The sequence below is a fragment of the Alosa sapidissima genome, chromosome 10 (assembly GCF_018492685.1).
Source record: "Alosa sapidissima isolate fAloSap1 chromosome 10, fAloSap1.pri, whole genome shotgun sequence".
Classification (NCBI taxonomy): domain Eukaryota; kingdom Metazoa; phylum Chordata; class Actinopteri; order Clupeiformes; family Clupeidae; genus Alosa; species Alosa sapidissima.
The window spans coordinates 28,746,925-28,766,409 of NC_055966.1; the positions used below are offsets into that span (position 1 = coordinate 28,746,925).

Consider the following 19,485-nt stretch of genomic DNA (forward strand, 5'->3'; position numbering starts at 1 on the left):
GACTCTTCTCATCCTAACAATGGATTATTCCTACCGCTGAAATCAAGAAGACGCCTATGTAGTCACAAAGCCAGAACTGAGAGACTCAGGAGAAGTTTTTATCCCCAGGCCATCCGAACTCTGAACTCACACTATACTGACTTTGCACTCATTCACTACTCAGCACCCATTAATGCACAAATAGGCTGACACCAGACATAATTTCACTGCATTTCTTACTTCCAGTAACTATATGCATGTGACAATAAACTTCCTTGTATCCTTGTATCCTTGTATTAAAAACGTGTGTGTGTGTGCGTGCGTGCGTGCGTGCGTGCGTGCGTGGATGCGTGCACATGTGTGTCTGCGCGTGTGTGTGTGTGTGTGTGTGTGTGCGTGCGTGCACATGTGTCTGTGTTTTCCCACCCAGCCGACGCCCTCCCTGGCGTGTTGCGTTGGCAGTCTCGTCTCTGGTCACTGGTCACTAAGCTACGTGAGGCCCGACAGGCCGGTGGGACCCCTGACCCTTCCACCCTCAACAAGCGGGAGCGGACCGCTGCCCACAAGATCTGGGAGAGCAAAAACTACGCCATCCAGGAAGTAAGCTTATATTGCACTCAGCCAATCAAATCAAACTCAATATGACCAGATACACAGTATGTGCCAGAGTAATCAGCAGGATCTGTACACATTTAATACCGTTATAGCAATCTCAGTGTAACTTAATGTGTTTGGTCTGTCTGAATGACGTTTACATGTGTGCTATATTTCTACATCTCTCTTTCTCTCTCTCTCTCTCTCTCTATCTCTCTCTCTCTCTATCTCCAGTCTGTTCTTCAAGAGTAGTGAGGAGTCAGTAACTGATACACAAAGCTTTCAGTTCAATCCTTTTATAGCTCCACAACCCCCACCCCCCCCCCCCCCCCCCCCCACACACACACACACACACACGCACACCCCCATGTTCTCTGTTGCATTGATCGGGGGCCTGTGTTAAGTGGGATGGCGGGATGAGGGACTATGTCCACTGGACGGTTAAGTCCCTGGGGCTCCAGCGGGCTCCAGGCCAGTCAGGGCTGACGGAGCGAGCTCCTGGCCAGAAATAACACTCTGCTCCTCTCCACTCACACAGTCACTAGTGCTGACCGATTGATTGGGGTGTGTTTTACGGAAATGAAGAATAGATTTTTCCATTAGCATAGTGTGTGACATCAATTGCATTCTCAGCACCTGAACAGCAAGATGTCATCTTCAGTTTGTCCACTAGGTGTCACTAACACCACCATCCTGTAACACTCGGACTAAGTGACTGTCACTTATTGAAAACTTGTAAAAATCAGTTCCATGTTGATCAGTATTCACCTCTTTCTTTTAGACCTTGGACTGTTGTTAGTTGTTCCCATCTCTTTTGCACTTTTGCAAGTATTGTGAATAGAAGTGACATCAATCCACACCTGAAATATGGAATGAAAACCCATAAATGGTTTAGGAATTTAATATGTCTTATGTTCAGTAAGGTGACAGCTAAAGGTGACAGCTGAAATGACACATTTCTGACACATCTCTCTCTCTATGATCAACATTTTTGAATAAAGCGCATCTGCAATTTTGTACACAGAGAACACATACAGTATTTCTCTTTCAAAGGAAATATACAAGCACAGGGATTTGTCGTGTTGTCGGAGGTGTCTGTCCCAAGGTCAGTCATGTCTCCATCAGTTTGTCCAGCCCAGCGGCCGGTTTCCTCACGTCTCTGAGCCGAAGTCATGTGATTGGCCTGGTTATTGATCATGTGTGAATGTGTGTGTCAGCGTCCTTGCAAAGGTCAGAGTCAGGTCAGCTCTGCCTCCTCTGGATTCCTGTGTGTTGTGTAAAGAGGTCCGGTCATGTCCCACACACACTCACACACACTCTGAGTGCCCGACACTGCTTTCTGATCAAAAGAGAGCCGCGTTGTAACTCAAAACCTACCACCAGATCGACAGACAAGGTTGAGGGGGTATAGGGAAATAAGATTAGCACCATCGACTTTACACATTATAAATATCTCCCACACGCCAACACATTCTCGCTATTGTTCTCTCTCACACACACACTCTCATTTACACACTCACACAAACACCCACATATACGCACTTCCCTCGCTTGCTAAAACTCCAGAGCTGAACCCCACCCTTCCCAGAATGCCAAGCGTTACATTCACATGTTTGGGAAGGGGGGTACATTCCCGGCTGGACTCTGTGTTGTTGGGGAGCTGGCATGCAGTGATGCAGCTGGTCTCAAAGCCAACCTTGCAGGTTAACAACCACTTTGGTTAATGTTTAGGGATATTAAGCAAGTGAATTTTCCAGGACATATATCTTTAAATGCAGGTTAAAAATGGGAGCGCATACGCTTGTATACATGTGTGTGTGTGTGTGTGTGTGTGTGTGTGTGTGTGTGTGTGTGTGTGAGAGAGAGAGAGAGAGAAAAGGGGCAGTGGTGTTGACTGTAACTGCTGCGTGATGTTCTATTTCCAGGTCACAGGTCACTTCACAGAGGACTTCCTGCTGAACGCTGCTATCTCTCGCCTCATGGGCCTGAGCAACACACTCGCCGTGAGTCTGTGTGTGTTTATGTTCATGTTCATTTGTATGTGTGTGTGTTAATGTAAGTGTTTGTGTGTATTTATGTATGTTTTTATTTGTCAGGAAAGAGATAATAGCCTACACATTTTGTAACGATCTCTCCTCTCCCTCCATTCCCCCTCTCACTCTCTCTCTCTCTATCTCTCTCTCTCTCTATCTCTCTCTCTCTCTTTCTTTCTTTCTCTCTCCCCATCTGTCTCACTCTCTTTATTTCTTTCTCTCTCTCACTCTCGCTTTCTCTTTTTCTCTCTCTCTCTCCATCCCTCCAGCAAGCAAGTGCTGGTGTGATTCTACACAGTGTGGAGTTTGAGGAGGCGCTGGCTGCTCTCTGTGTGATGACTGCACCAATGGCCCCCCACCTGGCCTCAGAACTCTGGACAGGTGAGACTCACCTGTGTGTGTGTGTGTGTGTGTGTGTGTGTGTGTGTGTGTGTTGATTGTCAACTGAGGTGGAGAAAAGCATGGATGACACGATAGGAAGAACATTTTTAGAGATGGGAGGTAAGAGCCGGTGTGGTGAGTGGGTGTGGTGGCTGTTACACAGTGGAGGCAAAGCAACATGATGAGTGCTGCATGGGTGGGATGCACCTCCATCATTAGCAGGAGTAGATTACCCAGTGGCCTTCTCACTGAGACAGACAGGGGTGACAGAAGGGATTATGGGAAAAAAAGATTATTAATGAAGAAAAAGGCAGGAGAGAAGCACTACTAGAGCTGGTGTATGTGTGTCTGTGTGTGTCTCTGTGAGTGTGTGTGTGTCTGTCTGTCTGTCTGTGAGTGTGTGTGTGTCTGTCTGTCTGTCTGTGAGTGTGTGTGTGTGTCTCTGTGAGTGTGTGTGTGTGTGTGTGTGTGTGTCCACGTGTGTGATTTGTGATCTTGACTGTGTGTGTTTTAGTTGGCATTGCTGCATGGATTCTCTTCACATCCAGACACAAGTTTCTTTCAAAAAAATGCTTGGTGAGATCAGCCTGTACTATTGCGTAACACTTACGTGGGAAAGGGGGAGAGAGAGAGAGAGAGAGAGAGGTGGAGGGAGGGAAGAGTGAAGAGTGGACAGTATGCTGCAGGAAGGCTGGTGGAGGGCTACGGAGAGTGACCTATGAACTCTGACTCATACGTGTTTTTACTTCAGTACTGTCTAGCTTCAGATAAACACTTTGTGTGAAACTGTGTGTGTGTCTGAGTCTCGTGCTTGTGTGCATGCATTTGTGGGTATTGTATTTGTTGGTGTGTGCATAGGTGCCTCTGCATTATGTGTACACATTTGTTGTGTAGTTGTGTTGGTTTATGCATTCACCCATGGATAGCTTGTTTTGTGTCTGTGTGTGTGTGTGTGTGTGTGTGTGTCTGTGTGTGTGTGTGTGTGTGTGTGAGTGTGTGTGTGTGTGTGTGTGTGTCTGTGTGTGTGTGTGTGTGTGTGTGTGTGTGTGTGTGTGTGTGTGTGTGAGTGTGTGTGTGTGTGTGTGTGTGTGTCTGTGTGTGTGTGTGTGTGTGTGTGTGTGTGTGTGTGTTCGCTGTAGCTGTCCTCTCTTCTCCTGCCCTCCACCCCTTTCCCCAGAATTCCCTGTGGTACAACCATTAGCCCTCGTTTCACCTGTGAAGGGAAGCCCATATCCATATGTGAAGCTCCATATCATGCCTTGCAGCCCTGATCAGGCCTACCTAGTAGACCGATATGTTTTTTTCAGGGCCGATACCGATATCAATTATTACCAAAACAGGAGGCCGATAACCAATATGTAAAACCGATATGTCAGTTGTCAAAAAGGGGGGTAGGTAGTAAAGCCGATATGCTGCAAAAAATTTATTCAAAAGCATTTAATTATGCAAACTTTTCGTTCTTCTTTTGATACACAATTGTCTATAAACTTGCATCACTTGCAAGTGTAAATCCTGTGTATCATGTTAATCCAAGAGCTAAGTAATAGCAATTATTTTCATAGACTAGGCCTACACAATGGGCTATGTGCTTGTTAAGGGACCTGTCACAAAGAGGATGCTTTGCCATCGTGTGTGTGAGTGCACGAGAGAGGGAGAGGAAGAGGTGCATGTGTGATGGCAAGTGTTACGGTTGAATAGTTTAACAAAACAGTTTTAAAATAGTTCTTAGGCTATTTAAGTATTTGTGTCCATGTGTAGGCTACAAGCTACACTTTTGAGAGCCTAAAACTCAGGACACGATTTAGTTCAGGTCGGATTAAATTAGGCCTACGGCTGGCCCTGGGTGCATGTTGTCTTTTCTGACAGTCCGTTTCAAAAAGGAGCAATTAGACTTTTTGACGTTCGCTATCGCATAATTTAGGACTTGTCTGTACTATGTCCGCCGTGGTGTCCCGTTATTCACAATTAATGAACGAGGCGGAGGCAGAGAACTCCTGACACGCAGCACCCGAGTTTGTAGGCTAACTAAACAGCATCAATCGGGAATTCGCTAAATGAAGGAAGTGGGTGCTTTACTTATTGATCCGGATCAAAGAGACAATAGCTTACAAAGTGGTGTTTTTGTAACTTCAGTGTAGATGATTGTGATTCATTGCAACTTCAGCAATGTAGGCTACCTTCCTTACCTTCGAAAAATAGCTCCGTACAGCTGAAGCCCAGTCTACAGTCCGCCTCAGTGAGAATCCTAAACTTTGTCTGTGTTCAGTCTTCGATCCTGATTGGCTGCATTCGTACTAACTAACAAATCAGACGGTGTAGTGGGCAGGACAATGCTCTTGACGACAGAGTAGCAAATGCAGGGAGTGAGAGACGCTTTACAGACAAAGTAGCGCGTTTCATTCTTTATCCATTTCAATATCGGCTTATCGGTGGAAAAAATGACCGATACCAATTATTATAAAAATGCTAAATATCGGCCCTAATAATCGGCCAGGCCAATAATTGGTCGATCCCTACTACCTAGGCCACACTATGGGCCCTGTCCTGATCAGCCCTACCTAGGCCACACTATGGGCCCTGTCCTAATCTGCCCTACCTAGGCCACACTATGGGCCCTGTCCTGATAAGCCCTACCTAGGCCACACTATGGGCCCTGTCCTGATCAGCCCTACCTAGGCCACACTATGGGCCCTGTCCTGATCTGCCCTACCTAGGCCACACTATGGGCTCTGTCCTGATCAGCCCTACCTATCAGTCCTACCTAGGCCACACTATGGGCTCTGTCCTAATCAGTCCTACCTAGGCCACACTATGGGCTTTGTCCTGATCAGCCCTACCTATTTTTCACATATGTCTCTGTTTCTCGAGGTCACCAAGTATTGTCGGTACAAAACAAACGTAAAAAACAGTCAGTGCTACCTAGCTCAAATTGCTGCAGCCAGTGAACATGAACATGGGGGCAGACACACACACACACACACACGCTCCCACTCAGTGAGGCTGGACTGGCATGCCTGCTGGTGTGTATTCAGCAGGGCTGATTTGAGAGGGTCAGTCCGTAGCTGTTGATATGCTGTGGAGGAGGGGGGAGGAGTGGCCAAGGGATGCGACCAGCTAAATGTGGACGCATGCAGCTACCCCCACCGATCACATCCAGCTATTGTCAGAGAGCCACAAAAACAAGCTCCCCAATGTGCGCAAACACACACATGCACATGCACATACAAACACACACAAACACACACACACACGCGCACACATGCACACATACGTACACATGCGCACACATATGGACATACAGATACAGACACACACACACACACATACATACGCAAACACACACACACACACGCATGCGCAAACACACACACACACACACGCAAACACACACATAAACACACACACATACAGTACACACACACACACACACACACACACACATACACATATGCACACACACACACACAGACACACGCACGCACACAGAGAGAACTCTGCTCTGTCCTACGACCCAAGCCAACATCCTGACTGATAGCCAAACAGCAAAACTGAAAGAAATTGGTGTGTGTGTTTCTTTGTTTTGTGCATATGCAGTGCGCTCCATATGTTTGTGTCTATCATGGTTACAGTGTGTTCCTGGATGTACATGCGTATGTCTTTACATGTGTTACATTGTTATAGTCGAGTTAAGTCTGTGATGCATACTGTATGTATGAGTTTGTGCTCCTCACGTGTTTGTGTGTGTGTGTGTGTGTGTGTGTGTGCGTGTGTGTGTGTGTGTGTGTGTTAATATGCCTTACGCAAGCTCATAAAAAACGCAGGATCATGTGGAATTGCACCTCAGGGATTCCCACGCCTAGAAAGAGGTGTGTGTGTGTGTGTGTGTGTGTGTGTGTGTGTGTGTGTGTGTGTGTGTGTGTGTGTGTGTGTGTGTGTGTGTTTATATCATGTGAGTTTGGCTGGCCAGGAATGCTTAGCAGGCATACAGAGACTTTCCCTCTATCTCTCATACACACACTCGAGGTTGAGGGAAGCACACATCCTTCCTGAGGGCTTTGTGTGGTTCATACGTACACACACACACCCACACACACCTACACACACACACACACAGGTTTGTTTTATGGAGTCTCCTAGCCTGGCCTGGGTATTTGTATCCTCTTGAGTTGAGAAAAACAAAAGCTGTGGACTATTCTGAGCACTTTTCTGGTGTGTGTGTGTGTGTGTGTGTGTGTGTAAGTTTGTGTGTAAGTGTAAGTGTGAGTGTTTGTGTGTGTGACTGTGTGTGTGTGTGTGAGTGTATCACTCTCTCTTGTTCTCGCCTGCCGCCTTGTTGCCTCAGATTTCTGAGGAAGATTATTGAGGCCAATTGCGAGCGCAGTGATGACATATACTTAGCAATAAGCAATAAGCCCCTCGAGTCCCTAGGTTACGCTGATTCTACAACAGCTAAGGGGTGTTGTTAGGCACGACGCGCTAGTTTTTCTAAAATTGTTGCTATAAATACCTGGCAAAGTTTCATAAAGTAAAGGCAAAGCAACGAGAAATGTAACGATTTGTTCATAGATAATCATTCTTCCGCCAAGAAATATATTTCCTCTATCTGAATGGTTGCCAAGTAACGTCGAGACGCAGCTACTTTAACTTTTGTATGTATATTGTATGTATTGTAACTTATGTTTGTATATTGTAAGTTATGGTAGCGTAGTAATATAGAACGGAATGCGGTCAAGGTGTATGTTTACAACGGCATCGAACGCGAACTGGCGAACGGGCCGGAACTATCAGTTTTAGAGAGTATATTAGACACTGAGTAATAAGATGCTTATTCTCCCTGCTCTTCCACTCCTCTTTCCCTTTCTTCATTCGTTCTTTTTTCACCTTTATCACTCCTCTGTTCATTTTTATTCTACTCCCACCCTCTCTGTTTTTCTCCTGTAACAATAGATAGATAGATAGATAGATAGATACTTTATTGATCCCCAGGGGAAATTCAAGAAATATTGTTATTCAATATTGTTGTTCAATATTGTTATTCCAATTTTGTTGTTCAATATTGACCCAATATTGTTGTTCAATATTGTTATTCCAGTCAGAGATTTATTAGTGGAATTAAACATGAAACCCCATCGTCTCTAAACAGCTTCTTCTCTTCTCTATTTCTCCTTTCTTCTCTTCTCTATTCATTCTCTTCTTCTCTTCTCTATTATTTCCCTTTACCCCTCACTTCCTCAAAATTCAGATTGGAATTCAATCAATCACAGAAGAACACATGGAAAAAAATGTCTATGTATAGATTTGAACTTAGATAAATAAAGATAAATAAACTCACACTCTCTTTCTCTCTCTCTCTCTCCCTCTCTCTCCCTCTCTATCTCTATCTCTCTCTCCCTCTCTCTCTCTCCCTCTCTCTCTCTCTCTCTCTCTCTCTCTCCTTCTCTCTCTCCCTCTCTCTCTCGCTCATCACCTTCATGAACTTCTTGATCGGCCAAGCAAAACTGGCAATATGCAAGGGAAATCGGTTGGAGGAGGAGGGCCAGATTGTCAACCTTGTGGACATGTTTAAAGCTTTGGTGGAATCAAGGGTTAGGGTTGAATATGCTTTCTTTAAAGTTTCAGACAGTGTGGCTCATTTCTCACAGAAATGGTGTACTGACAAGGGTCTGGTCTCCATTACTGATGTGGCCTTGGCATTTATGTGGTGATGCCATGGGGACTGGGGGGTTGGGGGAGGGGGGGCTATACTGTAGTGTTTTAACTCATTGAATGCCAAGCTGTTTTCGGGAGCTTTGTCCTAGAGTGCCAGCAATCTAGACCATTGTTGAGGATTTTTGTACAGCCACAGCATATTCTGTGTTATAGCTATGAACACATACAATGGCTCGTTTAAAAGGTGAGACTTTAAGCTCTATGTGGGTGCAAACCGTGTATTTCTACACGCCTCTGTTCCTGATAAATCCCAAGCTAAACAGTGGCTAGTTTTCATCAAAATCGCTATTTTTTTTCTAGAAATGGAGATATAACGTCTTTTATGAAATATGAAGTGTTGCCTGTTACTTACTTGTGTAAACTTTCCGGGAAGTGATCAGCGAGACCTGGCGAGACTGCCACCTAGTGATAGACCCACGAAAATGGCCTGGTTTTGATCTGACGTGCATGCGTCACTGATTCGACCCAAAGCGGCAACCGAGTTATGATAAAATGTCCAGATAAAATGTCCAGATTGTGCGTTTTCATGAGTTTTCGATCGTCATATATTTCATTTCCATTAATCACAGAGTTCCCAAAATCACATATAAGGTGTGTTAGAGTGTCTAGTTTCGTAATTAAAAAAAAAAGCTAAAAACGTAATATTACATTTTTGGCACTCAACACATGGGAAGGAAAAACGTAATATTACGTTTTTGGCACTCAATAAGTTAAGGTGTTTTTTGATCCATGCAATGGTTCAATAAAAGGGGTTTTAAAAGTCAAAGTCTCTCCCTCTCTCTCTCTCTCTCTCTCTCTCTCTCTCCCTATCTCTCTCTTTCTCTCTCTATTCATCTCTCTCTCCCTCTCTCTCTCTCTCTCTCTCTCTCTCTCTCTCTCTCTCTCTCTCTCTCTCTCTCTCTCTCTCTCTCTCTCTCCTCAGGTCTGTGTGGAGTGAGGAACCCTCAGTGTAAGCTGCTGTGTGAGGGGGGGAATGTGCTGCAGCAGGCCTGGCCCACTATAGACCCCCAGTACCTGGAGACTCCTGATACTCTGGAGGTGGCAGTGAGGGTGAGAACACACAACACACACGCATACGCACACACACACATACACACTCACACATACACAAACAAACACACACACACACACACACACACACACACACACATACACATACCCAAGACTACATCACGCTTTTTGGGTTAAACGCACAGGTTTTGCATAGTTTTGGCCGATCATCCAAACAAATCCTGTACGCACTGCCCAAAACCGCACTTTTTTAAAACCTGGTCCCAGGGTGGAAAAATCTGAAACTGTAGCCCTTGCGAGTTTGTTTGGATGGCGAAACCACATACTTGCGTATTGATGATGTCATCGCCACACCTCAGCTGCCCTGGACTTGACACTTATAGTATTGCCTAACAATACTAGTTTTCATACATGACATTACCTACGATTACACTCAGTAGGATAAATATCACAACTGGTGCTGCGCAGCGCCAATAGCTTATCATGACTTGGTGGACTGAACAGTATTTTTCCTGTGTTTTCTTGATGCATTCTAGCTACTGTCAGTGACGCGAGAGAACTAGTCAGAAGTTATTAGGGAAGTGCGGTGTAAGTTTAAATTAATTTGTGCGTAGTGCCGGTGTCCCAGTGCCGGTGTAGTGCCATTTATTTTACATGTGTTAACATAAACAACAACAACATAAATAAATGCATTCATAGTCTAGTGAAGTCAGATATGAGCATACAAAGATGCTTAGAACTCATGTTAAGCCTATGGTAGATGCACACTAAATGTGAATGCGCGATTTGATGCAGGCAAAAGTATTGACTGTTACTAACGAAGGTATTATAGCAATATTATAAATTTGGCGACGGAATAGCCTAGATCTTGGGTAGGCCTAGTGTTTAGTAGCCTATGCACTTGCGGTGACTACAGTTGACAATTAACTATCAGTCCACACTAACAATTTTGGTTTCCTTGCACTAGCCATTTTCGTCGTAGCCTATTCTGTCTGTTTGTATAGCCTACAGCGGGCAAGCTTTGGTGAATTTCTGTAACAGAAACAGTGCCACCTACAGGCCTGGGATATGAAGTAACGTGTGGAGTCGTGGATCCATTTGGACGCAAATATTTTTGATACGGTTCCAGGGAAGACAGAGGGAAAAAATATCAGTTTGGTACGTGTGGACTAGCCCTAAGTGTGTCTAAGGTCAGCCCTGATGTGGCCCAGTTGTGTACCAAGACCACCCCTCGGCCACTGGCCCCTTCAACTCAGCACACACTCATTCACTGTCTAACCGTCAAGATGATGCACGCCAGAATGCAACTTCACTGTCTATGTGCTACTGGGACAGCCAGCATTTGCAAAACACAGCACCCAGGAACACCTAAACTCCACCAACACCCCCTCCCCCTCCGTCAATCATATTGAGAGTTGAGTTGAGCTGAGAGTCTCACAGTTTTCCAGGGACGGTGAAGTGAAGTGAACGACGAGTCCTATACCATGCTGCTGGGCAGACTGCCGATATGTCTTACAGTGATACCACAGGTGTCTCTCAGGTGCGATACATCTCTCTGCAGGTGTGCTGTGTAGCCTGGTCTGTTATACTGGTGCCTACACTATGATTGGTGTGTGAGAGTGTGTGTGGTATATGGCATGTGTGAGAGAAAGAGGCTTAGAAGTGGAATTCCTTGGAAGAAAGGGTGTGCATTCCTTCATTCATTCTTTCATTTTCACCTCACTGCATACAATCTTTCATATGCTTCCGTGTGTGGGTGTGTGTGTTTGCGTGCGTGCGTGCGTGCGTGCGTGCGTGCGTGCGTGCGTGCGTGCGTGCGTGCGTGAGTGTGTGTGTGTGTGAGTAAAATAACCCCTCCATCATCAGATTACCTTCAACAGGGTGTGACTCACTGGCAGGCCTCTCATATGACACACACACACACACACACACACACACACACACACACACACACACACCCCACAGCAGAGATTCCAGCACATCTCCCAGCTTTAATCATCCCTGACCCGGTTGCCTGGTGAAGGTATGCTCCATCTGTCAGTCTGAAGGCTCTTTATGGATGTCAGCACAATGCCCATATCCCATACATGAAGCTCTTTGGCACACACACACACACACACACACACACACACACACAGTCATATATATACACACACACACACACACACACACACACACACAGTCACATACACACACAGGTACATTTTGTTTTGCTAAAGTGTTTGTGGTAAGGAATGAGTTGTGTGTCTATTCTGGAATAGCTGGAATGCAGAGAATGACTGATCCCCTGTAATGAGGCTTCTCCAAAGGCCAGCCGTAACGAACGTGTGCGTGCGTGCGTGCGTGCGTGCGTGCGTGCGTGCGTGCGTGCGTCAAGGTCAGGGCCTCTAGTTCCTCAGGACCGCTGGCTACACATTCATTAAAGCTATGTCCTGAACACTGTGCAATACTGAGGAATTCCAGGCGTGGGTCTCCAGGCATTAAGGAATGTTTGTGTGTGTGTGTGTGTATGAGGGGCCGTCTAGGCCTTAATTCATACTTGGTCTTACACACACGATCATAATCTTGCACATACACCACTATACTCATGCACACTCACTATTATAGTCATTTTACATGTATGTATGAGAGGGTATAGTCGTGTATGTGAGAGAGTATAGTAGTGTATGTGAAGGAGTATAGTAGTGAATGTGAGAGAATAAAGAGTATAGTAGTGTATGTGAGAGAGTATAGTAGTGTATGTGAGAGAGTTTAGTAGTATATGTGAGAGACTATAGTAGTGTATGTGAGAGAGTATAGTAGTGTATGTGAGAGAGAGTTTAGTAGTGTATGCGAGAGAGTATACTAGTGTATGCAAGAGAGTATAGTAGTGTATGCGAGAGAGTTTAGTAGTGTTTGCGAGAGAGTATAATAGTGTATGCGAGAGAGTTTAGTAGTGTATGCGAGAGAGTTTAGTAGTGTATGCGAGAAGGTATAGTAGTGAATGTGAGAGAGTATAGTGGTGTGTGTGAGAGTTTGCATGAAACAGAAGGAGTTTGATTTCTCAGTTCCTGATTGGTTTGTCAATGTCACTTCTCTCTAGCTAGCCAATTAAAATCAAGGAAGGGGCGGGACATACACTGTCAACAATGTTCGTGTAGACCTAGTGGTCGAGGAAAAAATCAGCCAACTCCTATGTGACTAAATATTAAAGTACTACTGCAAACTCCTTCCGTTTCATGCAAACTCCCTTCCGTTTCATGCAAACTCTCTCACACACACCACTATACTCTCTCACATATACTACTATACTCTCTCGCATACACTACTATACTCTCTCACATTCACTACTATACTCTCTTGCATTCACTACTATACCTTCTCGCATACACTACTAAACTCTCTCACATACACTACTATACTCTCTCACATACACTACTATACTCTTTACTCTCTCACATACACTACTATACTCTCTCACATTCACTACTATACTCCTTCACATACACTACTATACTCTCTCACATTCACTACTATACTCCTTCACATACATACATGTAAAATGACTATAATAGTGAGTGTGCATGAGTATAGTGGTGTATGTGCAAGATTATGATGGTGTGTGTAAGACCAAGTATGAATTAAGGCCTAGACGGCCCCTCATATGTGTGTGTGTGTGTGTGTGTGCGCGCGCATCTGTGTGTGTGATGCATCTGTGTGAGTGTGTGTGTGTGATGCATCTGTGTGTGTGTGTGTGTGTGTGTGTGTCCAGCTATTGTGTGTGTGTGTGTCCAGCTCTTGTGTGTGTGTGTGTGTGTGTGTGTGTGTGTCTAGCTGTGGTGGGTGTGTTAGAGAGTCAGCTGCGCAGGATCAAAGCCTGTGAAATACCCCCACTGAAGAGATCAGAATGAACTTGAACCTCTCCTCCCTTACTAACACTTTCTCACACTCTCACACACACACACACACACACACTCACACACACTCACACTCACACTCACACACACACACACACACACACACACACACACACACACACACACACACACACACACTCTGCACACCTGTCCACACACAGATTCATCCACACTTTCTATTTTCCTTACACACACACACACACACCATACTCATATACTGACATTGATAGAAGCAATGTCAAGCACGCCTGTTATGAGCCTCCACTCTATCAGTTATGTGTTATGTGAATGCGTTCCAAATGTAGGCTCTGCTATTAGGCATTATACTTAACATAAACATAACATGCAGCACTCCCACAGATCTGGGGTTAGACTCAATAAGTACTTCATAAATAGTCCCGGCTTAAGCATAGTCCAAAACATAAGCATTTGCTCTGTACGAATACATTCATTATAAGTCTGCTAGTTTTTTGTTTCTGTTGCAGACATATCTCTCAACGCATAATAAGCTCAATCACTCAGTGGCAGGGTTTGAAATAATATCTCTAATTTGTTTAGAAGAGTGTTGTTGTTATGCCCCATGGGTATCTGCCATTGACTCCTTCAGCTATGATTTGCTAAAGCATGAAATAATCATCCTCATTAAAGTTTCGTTTCGTCGGTGTAGTGGTTCGGTAGTTTAGCTCTGTCGTTTTGTTCCCAGGGAGCTGCATACTGGAAAATTGCTTGATTTGCTTCCCAGTGGTTCTGCATGGAAGTGGCTGCTAAATGGATAAATAGTGTGAAAAAAGATTTCTCTCTGAGGCTGTGTTTTAAATCTCGCTTGTACATGCGCAGGCACAAAACAGCTGTGCAGACACTAAATGTTGGCACTGTTGGCACTGACAGGCCGTCCTGGTGATGAGAGTTGTGTCATGTACACAGACACACATGCATGTACTGTAGTTGTGTCCAGGGAAGCACACTCTCCTTGTCACACTCTGTCTGTCTCTCACTCTCTCTCTCTCTCTCTCTGTGTGTGTGTGTGTGTGTGTGTGTGTGTGTGTGTGTGTGTGTGTGTGTGTGTGTGTGTGTGTGTGTGCATCTGTGTGTGTGTGTGATGCATCTGTGTGAGTGTGTGTGTGTGATGCATCTGTGTGTGTGTGTGTGTGTGTGTGTGTGTGTGTGTCCAGCTATTGTGTGTGTGTGTGTCCAGCTCTTGTGTGTGTGTGTGTGTGTGTGTGTGTGTGTGTGTGTGTGTGTGTGTGTCCAGCTGTGGTGGGTGTGTTAGAGAGTCAGCTGCGCATACACATACACACACACACACACACAGGCGTCTCAGCTCTCTGATACTCTCCTCACCTTAAATCGTGTGGTGAGGTAAAATCAGAGAGATGAGACCAACTAGGCGGACCTGTTGTCAAATTGAGTTCCTTTGACCCAAGTAATTCCCCGAAGATGTGCCCCCACTCCTCCCCAAAGACCACAGTGCCCACTGACCAGACCCACCATAGATGGCCAGATGCAGACCAAATGCCCTCCACCCTGGTGCAGCCCTGCAGTATGGGTGTGGCAGGTGGCATAGGGATGGGCGGCGTGTGTGGTGTCCTGGTCTGCAGGAACACCCTGTTCAGGGCCAGCGTGTGTGTGTGTGTGTGTGTGTGTGTGTGTGTGTGCCCACTGCAGGCTCCTAATGACAGACTGGAGCAGCGCAGCCTGATAGAGAGAGGGAGTGAGGGAGGGAGAGAGAGAGTACTCCACACAAGACACACACATATATAATCAGGACCTCCAGTGGGCACACACAGACAGGCGCACATACACAAATATGCAGACTTTTCATGTAAATAATCATTAAATCTATAACATTACACACACACACACACACACACACAGAGCTACCCTTCAGCCACAACTAACACAGCTGAGCTCCCAGTCCTCTCTCTGGAGCATGGTGTTGTGGTCAGAATGAGAGTGCACACACACACACACCGCTCAGAGCAATTACTTTCACACTGAAACTGGGTGTGTTTCTCCTCGTTTCTACTTTTCATTTTTCATACATGCATAACATCCTCAAATTCACAAGGGTGTTGAACGCACAAGTCTCAAATTCACAAACCATCGAAGATACACACACACATATACACATATACACATGGGTGTTGAACGCACAAGTCTCAAATTCACAAAACGTAACATCCCTAACACACATACACACGCACACACACACATACAGTTTCACCACCCATATTTGCGCTACAGATGACTCAATTTGACGAGTAGAAAGTGTTCTCATGCTGACCACAACACAATACTCCAGACAGAGGACTGGGAGCTATGTTAGTTGTGGCTGGAGCGAAGCTGTGAAGCTGCAAAGTGTGTGTATAGAAAGAGAGGGAGAGGAGTGGAAATGTGTGTGAATCTTTGTGGGAGGATGGTCAGCCATTTAGACTGAAAGCTTGGCCTCCTTCTCTTCACAATTACTCATCAGTTCTCCCTCCCTCTCTCCCTCTGTTTCTCCTCTCCCTCTCTCTCTCCCTCTCTCTCTCCTCCTTCCCTCTCTCCTCCCTCTCCCTCTCTCTCTTCTCTCTCTCTCTCCTCTCTCTCTCCTCTCTCCCTCCTCTTTCCCTCTCACCTCCCTCTCTCTCTCCTCTCTCTCCTCTCTCCCTCTCTCTCTCTCCTCCCTCTCTCTCTTCTCTCTCTCTCTCCTCTCTCTCTCCTCTCTCCCTCCTCTTTCCCTCTCACCTCCCTCTCTCTCTCCTCTCTCTCCTCTCTCCCTCTCTCTCTCCATCTGCACATGAGTACACAATTGTACACAACTGAATTGTATATTAAGTTCTATGTGCAAATGTTGTATGGTGCAATAATATGAAAGTCATTGAAATGAGTCATAAAGCCAGAAAAAAAAAAATATTGTTGGCTTTGAAATAAGACATCGTCACCTTCCTAAAATAATGGCATAAGTCATTTTTTTCAGGTTTTTTAGAAAACACAAAAAAGTTGAATGATGAGGACGTACTGGGCTTTGTAATAAGATATGTCGATGACTTAGGGACGTACAGTAACGTTACTAGGCTTTGTAATCAGATATGTCGATGACTTGGGGACGTACTGGGCTTTGTAATAAGATATGTCAATGTGGCTTAGGGACGGACTGGGCTTTGTAAAGTGGACTGTTCCCCTCCCTGCCTGTAATGGCCATCAAAAGGAAATGGTCAATGGCAATTAGAAAATCCATTGCAATCTGAACCAATAACATGTCATAGCAATAACCATAGCAATCACCAATTTAGCGATACACTTGGAAGATGCCTAAAGCTGGTGGCCAATCAGAGCGAAGCCAAACATGTGTATGTACGTTTTAATGTCAAAATAAAAGGCTGTTTTTTCCTACAGGGTTTTCAGAGCATGTAGAACAAGCCAGTGCATTTTCTAAATAAAAAGACTTTACAAAAGCACCTTAGGGAATGTTATGAAATAATTAAAAAGTGTTTAGCATTAGTCCTTTAAACACTGGTTCAATAAACTGACGTTGAAGCCTGTCTCTCTCTCTCCCTCTCTCTTTCTCTCCCTCTCTCTCTCTCTCTCTCTCTCTCTCTCTCTCCCTCCCTCTGTCTCTCTCCGCTCCAGATCAACAATAAGGTGTGTGGGAGTGTGTCTGTGCCTCGCCAGGTGGCCCAGGATGCCCAGCAGGTCCGGGAGTTGGTCTTGGCCAGCCCCCTGGGTGTCCGTCTCCTTGGCGACCGCATCATCAAGAAGGCCATCCTCTCTCCCCGCACAGCACTCATCAACTTCCTGGTGGAGGAGTGAGGCGGGGCTAAGATGGAGGAGGAGTGAGGCGGGCACAGATGCCTTATTGACTGATTACGCTGTCACTCAAGTGGACTCGGAAGTGAATCCGGGAGATGGGCTTTTGCTCTCCTCTTATCTCCTCCACCCATGAACAGGGATTGGAGTGCACTGAACGCTGTTGTCCTTTCTTTTTTAACTGAAGACAAAAAGACGTCTATTTTTTTTACTTTGTGTGTGTTCGCGTTGACTCCTGCTGCTCATAGCCCAGCCAGGGAGAGGGCGGGCCAGAGCCTCGGTCTGTCCGTCATGAAATTAAAATGGCTGTCTAAAGTGGCTCTCAGTCTTCTGTGTGACTTTATTTTCCTGTAAGCCCCCCCCCCCCCTCGAGTCACTTTCCCGAGTTCCCGCATGTGTTTAGACACTTAGGGATACTTATAACACACAGGGCTACATCTGTGTGTGTGTGTGTGTGTTAGGGTGGGGGGTCTATAAAAAGAGTTTTTAGTGAGTGAAGCTTGGTGGGTCAGAGTTGTTATGATCCCTGTGTTGACATGTTGGTACACACACACACACACACACACACAGAGAGAGAGAGAGAGGGAGGGAGGGATACTCACACATAAGTACATGTGCACACCCCTATAAAATAAGTAGGCATTCCCACAAATACAGACACATGCCCATACACAACTTAACACACATATACACACTGATACATGCATGCAACCACAACAGGCCATATACTCATGTTAACCCTACACACACACACACACACACACACACACAGATTCAGATAGAAGATGGAAGTGAGCACTCGCTCTCAGAATCCAACTTTCAGATTGACACATACACACACACACACACACAGAGTCAGATAGAAGATGAGAGTAAGCTCTCACTGTCTCACTCACTCAAACCTTTGATTGACACATGCACACATACAAACACACACACACACACACACATATCCATTCCTGTGAGATGAGCTCCAGGCCTGCTAGCGTTGTGTGTGTGATGGAATGCGTCTCCCTCGTCCTGTCCCACTGTGACTCAGCAGCTCAACTCCACTCTCCTGCCCTGCCAAGCACCAGATGGGACTGGATTGGGCCGGATCAAACCCGGTCCAGAACTCTCCTCAGCCTGTGAGCGCCTATGAGCCGGAACCACGTGGACCCACAGCCCCTCTCGGCTCCCAAAGCTCTGTGAGCTGACCGGATCAAACCAGGCTCTGAACACCGCCCCACTGTCCACAGCTCTCCGCAGCCAGCTGGCACCCGTGATACGGAACCGGGCTGACCCACATCTCTCTCACCTCCCAGAGCTCCAAATGAGCTGCCATGCCTGTGTCCACCATAGACTGTTCTATATATACAGCCTATGGTGTCCACAGAGAGACCATGCCTGTGTCCAGCATAGACTATTCTATATATACAGTCTATGGTGTCCACAGAGAGACCATGCCTGTGTCCAGCCCCAGTGACAAACGAGTCAAAACGTAGTTACTGCGGCAACGTTAAGGGAAGAGGTGCTGTAGGTTTGGCATGCAACAAGTGGACACCACTCAGAGTAATAGTGTTTGAAAAGGTCATATAGGTCATTCAATTTGTACTTTAAATATATGCAGATACTCTGAATTCCAGACTCACTGTGGATCAAGCTGATCTGCCTGGACACAGCCGGACCTCTGCAGTCCACAGCGATCTGAAGAGTGTCTGTGGATGTGATGACGGAAGGGCATATGCATGTGTGTATCATTAGTGCTCAATTAACACTATCTTAGCCAAACACCTTATGACTACCATAATCACACCAAACATGTCGCGCACGTGTGTGAGGGTGTGAGAGATTGCAGTCAGGAGAACGACAATTTTGTTTTTGAAATGAAGCTTGTGGAGCTTCTGCTAGTTGAAATTCTATTCTTTTCAGCTGTCTCAGAGCTCAGAGTCTGACTATAATGGCCTTTCATCATGTTCAGATCTCTCACACACACACACAGAGCATACTCTGAGTAGCTGAGCGTGATTCACACACACGGGGCATACCCTGCGTAGCTGAGCGTGATTCACACACACGGGGCATACCCTGCGTAGCTGAGCGTGATTCACAGG

The 19,485-nt window shown here is 45.7% G+C and overlaps 1 protein-coding gene across 2 annotated transcripts in view; it reads left to right on the plus strand.

Moving 5' to 3' along the window:
• lars2 (leucyl-tRNA synthetase 2, mitochondrial) overlaps positions 1–17,710 on the plus strand; it is an 80,416-nt gene extending 62,706 nt beyond the window's left edge. For both annotated transcript variants that reach the window (XM_042107238.1, XM_042107239.1), the window contains 5 exons: positions 410–579; positions 2,499–2,576; positions 2,876–2,987; positions 9,619–9,746; positions 17,216–17,710. In XM_042107238.1, the coding sequence (XP_041963172.1) occupies positions 410–579; positions 2,499–2,576; positions 2,876–2,987; positions 9,619–9,746; positions 17,216–17,395 (668 nt within the window). In that variant the 3' untranslated portion in view covers positions 17,396–17,710. The remainder of the gene's footprint in view (positions 1–409; positions 580–2,498; positions 2,577–2,875; positions 2,988–9,618; positions 9,747–17,215) is intronic.
• Positions 17,711–19,485: the final 1,775 nt, after the last annotated feature.